This window comes from Nipponia nippon, unplaced genomic scaffold (assembly GCF_047370975.1).
Source record: "Nipponia nippon isolate SJK-2023a ecotype South Korea unplaced genomic scaffold, ASM4737097v1 scaffold_2, whole genome shotgun sequence".
In the NCBI taxonomy this organism is placed as follows: domain Eukaryota; kingdom Metazoa; phylum Chordata; class Aves; order Pelecaniformes; family Threskiornithidae; genus Nipponia; species Nipponia nippon.
Window position 1 is genome coordinate 66,770,056 of NW_028262336.1, and position 14,394 is coordinate 66,784,449.

Here is a 14,394-nt window from a genome sequence, read left to right on the forward strand (position 1 = left end):
GACCACGGTCTCTCAAACTGGAGAGATCAAATTTTTGCATTATGTTGGATTATGCCTCAAAGTAGAAAAAGAAGATAAAAGAAAACTAATAATGCTTATATTCGCAACAAAAACACTCGTTACTTTGTTCTGGTTTTTATTTGCTGGTTTCACTTATGAAGTTGTCCTTTGTTTTTTGTTTTGGGGGTATTTTTATGGAAGGAGGAGAAGGTTTACTTTTAATCTACTCCTACAGACAAACAATGAAGAAGAGAAGCATTAAGGGATAATGTTTTAATTTTAATGACAAAACAAATATATCCATTGACAAAGCCACCGTCTCAATTTCAAGCATCTTTGCAAAACAATACAAGTCCTTACCTAGTTTTAATGTTTCTATCTGTTTTTCAATAAACCTTTATAAATGTCGATGTAATTTTAAAAAAGACAAAACCAAAACCAATTGCTTTTGCACAAATGAAGCTGTTCTATATCTAATCAAAAAGCTGTAATGCTATGCAGCAACTTCTAGAAGTCCATTACATTTGACATTTTAGCTCTTGATGAGAGTAGGGGGTGGGGTGGTGTTTTGTTTTGAAGACTGCAAGAAGAGACATGACTGCAAAAGATGCACTACCAGCCCTATTGAATCTTTTTTATTTAAATACCTAACAAAATATCTGAGAGAAAAATGTCAGGTGACAAATTCTGAAATATTCACTTGCATAAACACTTTTCTCTTTCTTCATATTTATGGACATCTTTGTTCTAAGGGAGGAAACTGACTGAATAAGGTTGCAATTCAAAGCCCCCACCAAGTTCAAAGCTTCATTGATTTTACAGGGGAACAACTGACAGTAAAAACATGTCAGTAATCTGTATAACATTTCTTTTCTTTTAGCACTTGCTCTTAAGATTATTTTGACATTATTTCTGGCAGGACAACCTTTTCTTTGTGTGTTTTTTTTGTTTGTTTTGTTTCTAAAAAAGTCACCCCAGACTTTGCAGTGTCACTGACCTTCTAATGTCTCCTCTTATTCTGTTTCTCCAAAACCACTTGATTCTTAAGCTTGTGTTTCAAAATTTACTGGTTGAGCAAAGTGCCCAAAACAGTGAGGGAAAAGTGTGCCTCAGACACCTTGTAATACAAAACTTGAAAGTTTTCGTTATTTAAAACACACTGTAATAACTGCTATGCAAAATGATCCTGTAACATAAATACGCATGGAAAATCCTGTTTAATTATGCACTTTGAAAATAGTCCTGCAAAATCATCTTGCAATGTTTATATAACTGCTATATTTGGTTACGTTTCAGTAAATTTTACAAATGAGACCATCCATCTTCAAGGAAATTTATTTCACGTTTTGTAATAAAAGCCTTAAATCAGTAGAGAAAGATTTTAGTCTAGATTAGTATCTCTGAAGCATTCTGTTTATTTCTGCTGCATACTGATTATAATTAATTTTATTCAAAATGGAAAGACCGACCAACAGTAAAGATGAGAAGGACATTACCTCACTTCCAGCACACTGAATCATGACCTGGGACATGTAAATCACATTGCCAAGTGTTTTAATATCCTCTCCCTCCCAACAACGGATAGCTTCTGTCAGTATTTGTAGTTCAAGTTCTTTCCGTTTCCGTACTTCTTGACATTGTCCCTAACAAACATAGGGAAAAATACCATCTCTATCAACTGTATCAATCTGGAGCAGGTTAAGGGTAGAAATACCAGTACAGTTGTATTTACTGTTGCGGTCGTAGTGCACAGAAGACAGCACCTAACGTGAAGCATTTTCATTTAGATGACTATTACCAATAGTCATAACTCCGTTTCTCAAATTTCTCCTTTCTTCACATTTTTAATTTTTGTACTTCCAACCAAAAATGGCTAGGCTCATCAGAATAGAGTAACACAGCTGTCATGAATACACAACTATACAACAAAGCATCTTTCTTTAGTAAAAAGAGCCATGCCAATTGTGCAAACTGAGTGTGTATCATCTTATGTCCTGTTTTTATTAAATGTCTCCAACCTGCTCTACTAGCTGTACTCCCATTCATTTGAATTTCTCTCAACAAGAATTGTTTCCTCTTGTTTGTAAAGCACCCAACAGAATGGGATTGCCAAACTTCTTCTGAACACAGATAACACTAAATTTCTGCTTTAAAAAATAAAAAATGGGAAATGCCAGCACACTCTCCTAACAGGAAACACAAAACATTAAGTTTATTGTAAGTGAGATTGCATTAAGTATGTTTATTGCAGTTGACTTTTTTTTTTAAAAAGACAATAATAGACCGCTCATCTGTTCAAATTAGGCTTCCTACTCCAGTTATTACTAGAAGTTCCATATCTTCTGAACTTCACTAGCACTTTGCCCTTCATCCTCTCTCCCGCAACTTCAACACCATTCCCCTAGAAGGAATGCACTTTAGAAAAACCTCAGAAGATATACTCAATTGTTGTAAAGACCACCTTCTTCAGGATACTAGTTATGCTAGCACTAGTAGAAAGTGAGACAAAGCACGAGCGAGAGGGCAGACCAAGAGGTGCAAAATGCTTGTGTGGCTCTTGCATCAATAATCTATTTGCTCTAACTCCCCAGCAAATTACCATCCTTAGCTCTGCCCACAAACAGCATCCATTTCCAGGCTTTCAAAAATGTCTTATACAATTATTTACAAAAAAGCTTCGTTTTTCTAAAGCAATAGAGGAGGATGAAATTAGAAAACATTCTACTTAAAATATATACTTTTTTATCACTCTTACAGAAAGATTTTTGAAGGCAGTCATGGATTTTTGAATATCTGGACGATCTGGATGATAATCCTAAAAACAAACAGAGAAAACACACAATAAAAACTTTAGTTCTATTAAAATTAATTAAAAAATTTTAGAAGCTTAACTAAAAACAAATAAACAATTCTGAAAAATAGGAGTTGTAGGCCTCTCTTTTCACAGCCACCTTATTCTTATAACAAACACTGGTGGCTTGTAATAAAAATGAAGAGTCACTTATAACATTCCTACTTATGCTTAAAATAGAGCCTTGGAAGTTTTACAAGACCTAGTAGACAAGAGATTTTTAAATCCTACTAGGAAAGTGTTTATTTTAAAGAGTTTTATTTGGCACGTTAGCTTTGTCACAAACTAGATTCCTTACAGACTAGTATGTTCCATTGTCACTGACTGACAAACCAAATTGTGTGACAAGACAAAGACCCATACACTTTCTATTTCTCTCCCTCTTTCACACTCCAAAAATCTAACCTATAAAATGCAAAGGCGGAAACAGTAGCTCCTCAAACACCTTCCCGTATTGGAAAGATCATTTCTGGACAGTGTTCGGTAGAAGTCAAAGGGACTACTTTGGTGATGTGTTCGACACGCTGAGGTCCTAAGATGAGAAGCAGCACTCCTTCTACAAGATAAAGTAGCCTCAAGTAGTATGCAGGAGACACATTCAATGCCAAGTCAACCAAAGACCCTGCAAGACTGTTCTACGAGTAAAGATTAACTTCTCTGGCTAGTTTTACTTTAAACGTTTAGCTTTTACAGGAAGTTTTACTGCACTAAGTTTTAAACCATTGCAGCCCATATTTTAGAAGGCTGACGGAAGAGCAAACAAATGTAATTTTGGGTCCCATCATGTTTGACATGTACCTTTAAAATAATTGTTGTCAAATCATCATTAAGCTGGAACATAAATGCTGATAAGATATACCTCCATGTGCCTTTCAAGTTCTTTGAGTAACGTGGGGTATTTATCCAGACGCATAAAAGGTTTGCTGAGGCCCGTGGTCAGTACAAGGATCCCAGGGCTGTTGGCACCTTTCGTCTCCATGAATTCTCCTAGATCCTCACTGTGTACACAAGATATTTAAGCAAATTAAGATCAAATTACCAAGACAATTAAAATGACATTGGATTCTTCGCTTCAGTCTTTCATCCACAATGAATTCTGCCAATAAAACAAGAGGCCAAATAAATCAAAAAGTAATTAAAGTACAACTGAAGTGCTGGGATAAGTTTCTGCATTAAATAAAATACAGGAACAAAAAGACATTTGCAGATTTGGGGTCCTTCCATGGAACAACAGACATAGGATCAAATCCACCGTTCTAGGCAACTGATGCTCAAAGACAGCTCCTAAATGCTACCCCATCCAAGCAACGATTACAGAAGAAAGCCATTTGCGCTATATTTTATTACTCAGATCTTTATTCTAGTAAAATGACATCTGACCTTAGAGGTGGTTTACACAGATAATACACAAGCATAAATGAGTCAATGGCTTCATATTTAATCAAGCATCAATATTTTTAAGGTGTCTGGCACTAATGGGAAGACACAGAGCATTTCAGAACCTTTTTTCCTCCCACACTTACATGTTTAATGACCTCATCTCACACATCCAAGGTGTTATTGCAAAATGACCAACTAACCAACAGCCATACAAATGGTAGACCACAGTAGAAATAATTACTGCGCAATCTATTCTCAAACAAGTTCGGGTTTCACTGAGGGTGTACTTACACAACACACTTGTTTTGACAGCAAAGCTGCTGTAAGAAATCCATGCTCTCCAAATATCATGAACTGCTACTTCCCCTATCCAGATGGTTTTTCATGTTTGAATCATTTCCAAGAACTGGCCCAGCCCCTCAACTTTTTACATTAACTCACTTAAAAAAAGCAGTGCATCCTGGAAATTTCAGCTCACTTTGCTATCAAGGAAACTTAAAATAGCTAAATCTTCTGCTTCCTTATAAAGCAGAGGTTTCAGAGGACTATGGTGGAGGACAAGCTTTTCTAGAGTTTAAATGACCAGGAACAAAATGAGCCCTCACTGTGGGGAAAGGAAGGTACAGCAGCACCTGGGCTGATTTCCAGGCTTCAGAAAATATGAGTTACAGAAGAACGTGGGATTCTAAAGACAAAATCTGAATAAAGGAAATTCAGAAAGCCGTTTATTAAAGAGATAACATCTTCTTGCATTCACGCTGTGTCATTCTAGACATCTGCAGATGGGGTTGCTCATGTTTTGAGCCCTTGTTATAGTAAATTAACTAGTTCTGCAAAAAACCCACAACAAATAACACTATTCTCATGTGACAGTCATGTAAATTCTACCCTACGATATCCTGAAAGTCCTTACTTTCTACTGATTAATAGCATTACACTCCCATAAAAAATTTTTATCCCCTTCTTGGTTATTGACATAGTCTCATTTTTCAAAGGAAGCCTTAGCCAGCTACCAGGTTCAGTACTTTTAGAAAGTGTAAGAAGTGTCAAACATCAAACAGCAATAAAGGAGGAACACTTGTGCATTATGGCCACATTAACAAAAAGGGAAGGGCAAGGTTCTCCAAACCTAGGGCATAATTTTTCCATGCAGAAGTGAAAGCAAATCTTGACCTGCTCAATTTCCCTAGGAAAAAGATACTGATAGGACACTTCCATAACACACATGCTCAATTATCAGTGAGTCATGCTATATAAAAGCATTACATAGATTATGACAAAACAGACCTCCCTACCTCCCTCAAGACACACGAACACCCCCCTTCCCATTTCAGAACAAGTGACACTTTGCTTATTAACGTCATTTGTCCAAACAGATTAAGAGAGCAGAACAAGAACATGAACAGCAACCTTCCATCCCCAACGTAAGTGCTTCGTCCACCACCCCACCTGGATCTCTCTCCTGCCAGCTGCTAAAGCTCCCCCAAGTTCACAGAAGAGAAGGTACTTTTCCATACAGTATACTCCAATGTTCACTTGTCTTCAGATTAGTTAATTGTTACTTACTTACAGTACCTTGCTTAAATACATCCAGCACTGTTTCTGAAGTGTCAGGTCCGACATAACCTTACACAACCTCTTTTAGAGCACTTCACCCCCATTCTAACCAGACTCAGGCACTCCTCAGTGCATGTATTTGCGCAATTTCTGCTGTACTCAACTGCAGAGTCCAGAAATCGGGTGAGGGGATTTCCCAGCACCTGCTTTGCGTTTTAAAGATGCAAAGAGAAGGGCTGGGCACCCTTGAGAACACCCACGGCTCCACCAGGCAGACCTTGCTACATCCCTCTCAAGCGATGTGTATCAGCAACTCTAGGCCTCCTAAAATCAGCTTGGGACATGATCAGGTTTTAGCCAAAATTAAAACCCAATGAAAAACCTTTGTATGGAAAAATTATAATAGTGCAGCACAGATAAACCTGAGTACTTTTCTAGCTTGAATTTAGATTTAAGAAGTAAAGCTGGCCAACTCTGAATACCTAGAGCCTGAAGACCTACTTTGCCTTGTGTTTTTAGTCACAGCCCTTACTCAGCACAAAAATCACACCAACTACAGAACTTGACAACTGATTCTGGTGGCACCCTAAACAAGACTAAGGATTTTGACTCATACTTATATCTGGTTTTACAGTGTTACCAGCTACTTGTTCACAAAGGATTCAGGCTAATTTGCTGGAACGCAGAGCTGAATGGCTACGGCATGGTGGCACATCCTCTTCTCCCGACTCAGCTAAAGGGTAGCAGCTGTTTCCAGCATGGTGATGGGGTGGACAAACGAGGGTAGGCCACCCAGTTGCCACAGAAAGCTTTACCAAAGCTCACCTGTGAAAGCCCATCTGTCTCAAGGCACTCAGTGGTTTTAAATTTAAATTCACTGTGTATATGACACTGATCTTATGCACGCTAGTGCCTTTTTTTTTGTTCCCTCCATCAATTCTCCCTGTACGCACCCCCACCCATGTCAGTGTCAAAGTTAGAGTACCTAAGGTACTTGATATGTATCTTCAAGTAAACATTTAAACTCATTCTTTGCATTTTGTTTGCTTCAGCCAGACACACAGCCCCTGCTGCCTAACTTCATCAACTATTCCTTTCACACATTACCTGCCGCTCTTCTCCATTTCAGGCAGCACAATCCACACGCATGTCTACGCAGCTTCTCTTTTCTCCCCAACATACCAGTACCCTCTATGAGACGTGCCCATTGCAAATACCACAGGCCATTCGACTTAACATTGTTCTGAACAGCACTGATTTTTGCCTTTAGATTGCAAAGACACAAAAATCGTCATTCCTAATTACTTTGGCCATCTCCACGCTACTGGGTGCAGACAAATGCATTATATAAATGCTATTTGCTGAGCTATCCGTTTACACAATGCTTTTTTTTTTTTTCTTTTTCTTTTTTTATTTCATGCCTCTACAGTAGGAGGAACATTGGTTACCATTTCACCCACATTCACATTTCTAATTTTCATTATCACTGTTCCATTCCTTCCCGACTTCAGCATTATGAAACGTGCCAGAAAATGGGAAAAAAAAACCCTCACTGTAGCCTGAATTAAGATCAACTACTTGGAAACCTGAAATAAAAACCTGATACTATCTTGTTTTCCCTGTCGACTCTGCAATTCCTTTAACTAAACACACTCTGTGGTTACGCAATGTTGCAGCAGTTTCCAAGCCATTCACTGCTCTTCGCCATGAGATACTTGGTTGTTTATCACCTCCTTTTTAGTTAATCACAGTATAGGAACCTACAGAGCAAGTTTAAACCTCAGCTCACTTGAAATGTACACAAAGTCCTGAAAAACACGCTTAGCGATGGCATCATCAGGAAGCCTTTTGCACCGAGCAGTGTTAATAGGTGTAATTAAAATGGAATGACGTAGTTTTCTTCCCAACATTCCCAAGAGGACAATGTTTTCTTTCATACACTTCTGTGCTTCCCTCTGACAAGTTTTGACACGCCAGCTTGTTCAAACTCTAGTGTGAACACACACACACACACACACTCTTTTAATAGTACCCAAAATTTTGTCTGAGCAGTTCCATCACGCAGACCCCGTTAGCAGTCTGCTCGTGCTAAACCAACCTGCTACCTCTGCAGCTTCGTGGACGTAAAATATCTGGCAAAATGGACAGCTCAAAGCTTAAAGTGAGCATCCCTCATTTATCCGCAAACGATAAATACAATACGTAACATAATGCAAAGGTTTACTTTCAATAAAATATGGGTGGGTTAAAATACTGTTTGAATATGACAGCAGTTCACAACTGTTTTTTAATTAATAGCCGCTTAAAAGTCAGTGTTGTTAGCTCAAGAGCACAGCTGCTTTGCCGAAGACAATGGCTCTTTCATGTCACAATTTCAATTGATGCCTGCAAGTACCACACTCTCCTAGGCAGTATATGCTCAATAAAACTCTGGCCCACAGCTAAGTAGTATGTTTTAAAAAGAGGTATCATTTAACTGAAGGGGAAAAACTTTTGAACAGTGAAATCATCAACTTAGTCACAACTGCCTAAATAAGTAGCTTTTCAGAAAGAGGCAGCTGAGATTTGAATTCATCACTTGAGTAATTCTACAGAATAAAATGCAGAGAAGCATACAAAAGTGCTGTGCTTCATTTATCCTGAAATCCCACGCTGAAGAGTTCTCCTCACTCCAAACTAGAGTTAGCTCACAGCTTGAGATATTTTAAAGATCACCATGAAAAGTGCCTTTAAGCCCTATTAATATATTCAAATCTTCCTTAGTACAGCTGCCTCGAATCTCCAAATCAGACCGGGCAAGGGGAAGGAAACAAGTTCAGATGTGCCTACAGTAGCAGAAGGAAAAAAAAAACAAAAACAGCAAAACACAAACCACTTAAACTGGAGAGCACATCCAGGAACTAAAACGTATACATTTAAAATTACAACTTACACTTCTGAAGCAGGTCTCTGTTTGTAATAGAAGGAGCAGGAGCTATCACTGCTGAGGGGTCTGAGGACTGCACACAGGCACCGCATTTTGAGAGCGTTGTGGCACAGCCTGGCTCAGCAACCCCTCAACTGCAGCTTTTAATTTCCTAGTGCTAACCTTCCCAGTCAAGCTCCTCTCCCGGGGACTGTTGCTTGGCGTATGACATCAGCCTGCACACTTGCAGGCTCTCAGAGATGCACCGAAGTGGGGGAGGCACAAAGAGTTTTCTGACTCAAGCTGATCTGTATTCCTCGCTCCAGTTACTCAGAGTAATTGTGATGTTTCAGCTCCACAAATTTTATCCAGACTGCTAGGTCCATGATGCAAGTGTAGAATATGCTTGGGACATGTTATCTAAGAGAACAGAAGAATCTAGCAAAACTAATGTTTGAACAAGCAAAGATTTGTGAATAGCTTTGTTCCAGCTGAGAACCAGCTCAACACTTGCCACTTTGCAAAATTAACAAAAAGCGGGCATATATTACCAATTTTTGGCTGCCTTTTCAGCAAATTAAATTTTCTTTTGGTAACATTATTCTTCCATTTTGTTTTAAAATAAACATGGTGTTGTTTAAATAAAGTAAAAAAGCTTTAAAACCTCCCCCTCTTCCAATAATGACATACTTAATGCTGATCACATTGAGTCTCTCTGTATTTCTTCAGAAGAGTTTTATGTCCACTGATCAGTGGGGCCTGTTAGACTTTTTTCCCATTATGTTATCCACCCTTCACTGAGTTCTATACTCAAATATCTTCCCTTTTGTCATTTTGGATACAGTCCACAAAGTCCCAGTCCTAGCTTCTGCTCCTCTTTTTCTTTGCTGGAGTTTCCCCTTGCACTGAGCTTTGTGGCTTGTGATCTTCCCCAGGTAGGTAATATCTCATGTTCCTGGGACTCCTTACCCCACTGGAATTATCCATTTCTGTACTTTGTATCCAGCTGTTTGGGTTGTTTTTTTTTTTTCTTTTTTTTTTTTTTTTTTAATTTATTTGAGGGAAATTCATTCTTTCATGCCTTAGGTTGCTCATCCTGTTTCTTCTCTTACTGGAAGGCAAGCATATGTCTATGATGAGAAGCACACGCAGCAATCAATGCTACTTTGACTAAACGCTACGCCCTCGAGGCAGCTCTGCTCTCACCAGCTAGCAAAATTCTCTCCAAAAATAACACCTACCCTTGGACTTGAACTGGGATTCTCAAGAAAAGCTAAGGTATGTTAGAAACTAAAACCTCATACAATGCAGCCAGAGAGGTACAACTGTATGTAGGAATAAAGTAAGTAAAACAGGGATCACGTACAGTGGCACTATAGCTACTATGAGAGAAGGGAACAAGGAGAACAAGCTAAGAGGCAGTGGTGCAAATATGCAAAACACTGATCTCTGCAGAGCCACCAGTCAGCTGCACCTGATGAGCTCCACCTCTTCAGCTCCAGCCAGTGGCATAAGACATAATTACAAGACACAATGACAGACCTAAGGAAAAATGACTTAATTCTTAGAAATTCTTGATTCATTACACAAAGAATTTTAATTCTGCAAAAAACATGCAATGGCCTTGAAACAATTCCCAAGACAAAAAGTACCTACCAAATTTCAGGACTGTATGAAATCGGAGAAATTTTGTTGAGTACCAACTCTAACACCTGGATAAAACTTACAGTGCCACAACTGGTACCAAGAAGAGAATCTGTTTCCCAAACTTAATAGAAAGATTTTTTTTGTTGTTGTGAGTATCAGAGGCAAATGCAACCTCAGAAAAATGCAGCTCTGGAACCTGAACTCCTGTATGGGCTGTATTAGGTTTTATTCCCATTTCTGCATATTCACATATGCTCAGGTCTCTAATGATATTCATTTCAATAGTTCGACTATTAATAATTAATTTAAGGAAATGAAAGATGTTTGTGGCTTTGAAGATGTGAACATGAAAAATCTCTTATTCATTAAGTAATATAATTAACCTTCTTGACCCCCAACTGCGTATTTATATAAACACGCACATATGTGAACATAGATATGCACACACCCCCTTATTTTGTACTAATTGAATAATAGTCCCCATGTTGCTGCTACATATGATCAAGAAGCAAATGACAGAGAAAGAGGAAACACAGGCTGGCATTCATACTGAATGGCATTTAAAAAAACCCCAGTCACATTCCAATTGAATGCCCCTTTTAAATCTCCAGCCCCATCCCAAGTACTGCTATTTAGAATCAACTTCACAAAAATGCTATTCAAAAAAGAAGCTTTTGACTAGAAGTCCAAAATAATTCTAAGTTAATATCATCAAGTTTTATCTATCTATATGTAGACACAGAGTCTTTATGAGGCGTCAATGACATTTTAACAGGTATTACAACACTGCTCAAAGAGCATGCTTGATACTTCAGAAAATTACATATAAAAACCTCATATGTGTAATATCCCATTAAATCAGATGACTGCTTACAATTTTGATGTCACAGTGATCCAACTGGTTAAAGAAACAATACAGTTAATGCTTCAAAATTATAGCCAATTTCCTTTAAGTTGTGTTTTTACTGTCACTGACTAAAAACAATAGTAAAACTAGTCTATTTTACAGAATAAAAAAAACAAAATAGAGGTAAAGTTTCTGAAGTTTCACCTAGAGCCATTCTCTAGGAGACTCTTTTGTTTCTTTTTTGTTGGTATGGTCCCCACCAAAAGCAAGTGAACTTAATAAACTGCAGAAAATATTAATTCTGTGATATAAGAATCTGACTTAAAACTATCTGCAAGGTTTTTTTGTAGAAAGGCTTTCAGAAGCACAGTTAATGCATATGTGTTCAGTTTACGAAGTGCACAGAGTTCATGGTAAGAAGTAATCTGCTGTAGACAGCAAGAATTTGTTTCAAATCAAACCGCTCCAGACTGTGCCTTTTTCTGCTCTAAAACACTACCGAATAGCACAGCTGTTACAAACATGATACTCAAATACAAGAATTCAGCAAACATCTATTTCTCTGCCATATTTTTGCTGGTATTAAACCGCATATAATGTTTTTGGACCCTCTGCTAAAACTATACTGCAAAACCAGCCAACTGATCATCACTGTTTCTTAAAAGTCTTAAACCTCAGTCTTTTGCATCTCTGAAAAATTTCAGCTCAATATTAATCTAGTATTCACTGCAGTGTAGTTGTTTCATTATTACTACAATCATGACTATCCTCAAACCTCACAGTAATTTTTACATTAAAGATTTACTAGGGATGCTTTTACACAATAAAAATATCGCAACTAAATAGACAAGGAGAGAGTTCCGAGTATTTTCCTTTTCTTCATGCCTTCAATCAGTGTGTTATTCTTGGCAGAAAAGTCATTTTTCCCCTACCTTTAAAGCAATGTAATTAAAAGCTTTCTGGCATTCTGAAAGGTAAAGGTTCAGAACTGCTTAAAGCCACCTTCTAATTTCTTCATAGCAGCTGTCTCAAGCAGAATTTTTAGTCAAGCCACTTGCTACCTACAGCAACGGTGTTAAACAAAAATGAAGGGCTTAGAATAATAAAATAGGAGTAATTAAAAAAAAACAAACCAACAGGATTCACTTCTGTTGACTCATGCCTGGCAACACAATAGCATTAAACAGAAAGCCGTTTATCACAACTCACCTCCCCCCTTGATCTCTTACAAACAATACAATTGCTTTGAACCTACTTCCACATCCAAATGACTTGATGCTCTACGATATTTATATTGACTCCACCAGGATTTGATATCAAGCTGACTTTACAGACCAGAAGTTGAATTTTTCTTAGGACAACCTAAGCCCAAAGCGACACAGAAGAGAAGAAATGCTGCTCTTCCCCATCTGCAGAACAAGTAGCTTGCCTTCCTAGCATTTCTGTCATGGCTTCTCAGACATGGCTATTCCCTCTGTTTTCCAGGAGTTAGGATAAAAAGAAGTTATGCTAATCCTTTACAAATACCTCCAAATCTTAAGAAATGTAGATGATCACTTTGCTATCACTTGCCATCGTCCATCTATACATTAAATCCCAGACCTCTGTATGGAAAGAGCATAAAGGCACAAACACACACAAAATCTAAAAAGCCTAAAAGTATTAAAAACCCCATAGGCATGAATCACCTAAATATTTTACCATTTACGGAAAGTGTTACTAGAACTAGGCCATTTGAAAGAAAACAAACACTAAGGGGTTTCATCAGGGGGTTTTAAACATATTTTGTCTTGTTTGATTTTAATTCGTCATTGCTTCTGACAAAAAAAAAACAAAAACCCAAACACCTCCTTTCTGCCTAAATTGCAATGTGAATTTGCAGATTGATTTTTCAAAGTGGGGTTGAAACATAGTTGCACGTCTGACAAAAGTAATAGTTCATAGTACTTGGTAGCTAGCAGGTTTTTATTTATACGATTATGAGTAAAACTCATAAATGCCACATATTGTTGCTGTTAAAACAAAATGCAAGTTCTTGGAAGAAGGTAACACAATAGAAAACAACTCAATTATGCTCCTCTTTGTTTAGGAAGAGTTAAGGTATTCAAAATATGTTTACTTTGGTCCATCACAAGAAGACAAAAAAAGCAGGAGGGGAAGGCAAAAAGAACAGATATCTTGCTAGAATTTGTTCTATGTATAGCAATTTCAAGAGAAGGTCATGGTTCTGTCCTGCACCACAAGCAAACATAAATAGTCCCAAACTAACAGCTGCTGCAGCACGTGCCCATGAGGAGAATACACAGGACAAGTTTGTGAAAGCAGACTTCTTTAAACAAGTTCTGGCCTCAACTCTCTTCCCTCAAAGTGATACAGGGCATCTTCTATGCAAATTTAAGGTCAGTCCCAAAGCTGAGCAACCTCCATCAAGTTAACTCAGCATCCTACTTCTTACACACAGAAAATACTAATCTCATAAACTTGAAAAGCTCACACACCTTTCATATCACTTAAAAGTAAAGCTAAGGGTATACCATTATAAAATTAAGTACATACAAATGTACAGGCTTCTATAGGGCTAAGTTACAATTCACCAACTGTCTACTAGTAATCATGTCAATTATGCCATGATTCCACAAATTTGTTTTGCTCTCGACATTTTTTTTAAACAAAGGTGACAATCAATACACATTGTTTTACATACTCAGAGTCCAGCATGCGTTCTTTAAATGAGAAAATGCTCTCAAATACTTCATAACACACTGCCAAAAGTGATAAGCTGGTCCTGATCACGTGGCACAGCTTTGTGTTGTGAGGTTTTTTTGTCCTTTTAAAAAATACATACTACTACTTTTTTTTTTTCCTTAAACAAGCTCTATCATACCAAATGTGGTGTCAAAGGAGACATCACAGCTTTACAACACAAGTGTATTTTATGCACTTTTTTTGTATCGGACTTAAAAGACCACAAAGTAAACGTACCTGTGTTCTGTGAGAACATTTACTGCTGATGGATGGTTGGCACAGTATGCAAGGTATAAGCTTTTCATTTGTGGCATCAAATTTAGAAAACATCCTCCAACCCTCTGCTGAGCTTCAGGCAACCTAAAAACAGAGTAAGAGATGAAATTACTGTAATACCAACCAAACACAGAACTAAATTAAAGCCTGGAAAAGCAGTGTATACCGGGGTTTTCTTTTTGTTTT

General features: G+C 37.7%; 1 protein-coding gene across 3 annotated transcripts in view; it reads right to left on the reverse strand.

The window, feature by feature from the left end:
- ARHGEF7 (Rho guanine nucleotide exchange factor 7) overlaps positions 1–14,394 on the reverse strand; it is a 126,582-nt gene that overhangs the window by 28,281 nt on the left and 83,907 nt on the right. For all 3 annotated transcript variants that reach the window (XM_087757886.1, XM_087757887.1, XM_087757888.1), the window contains exons 9-12: positions 14,170–14,292; positions 3,711–3,849; positions 2,756–2,815; positions 1,497–1,643 (exon numbers count right to left, since the gene is read on the reverse strand). In XM_087757886.1, the coding sequence (XP_087614012.1) occupies positions 1,497–1,643; positions 2,756–2,815; positions 3,711–3,849; positions 14,170–14,292 (469 nt within the window). The remainder of the gene's footprint in view (positions 1–1,496; positions 1,644–2,755; positions 2,816–3,710; positions 3,850–14,169; positions 14,293–14,394) is intronic.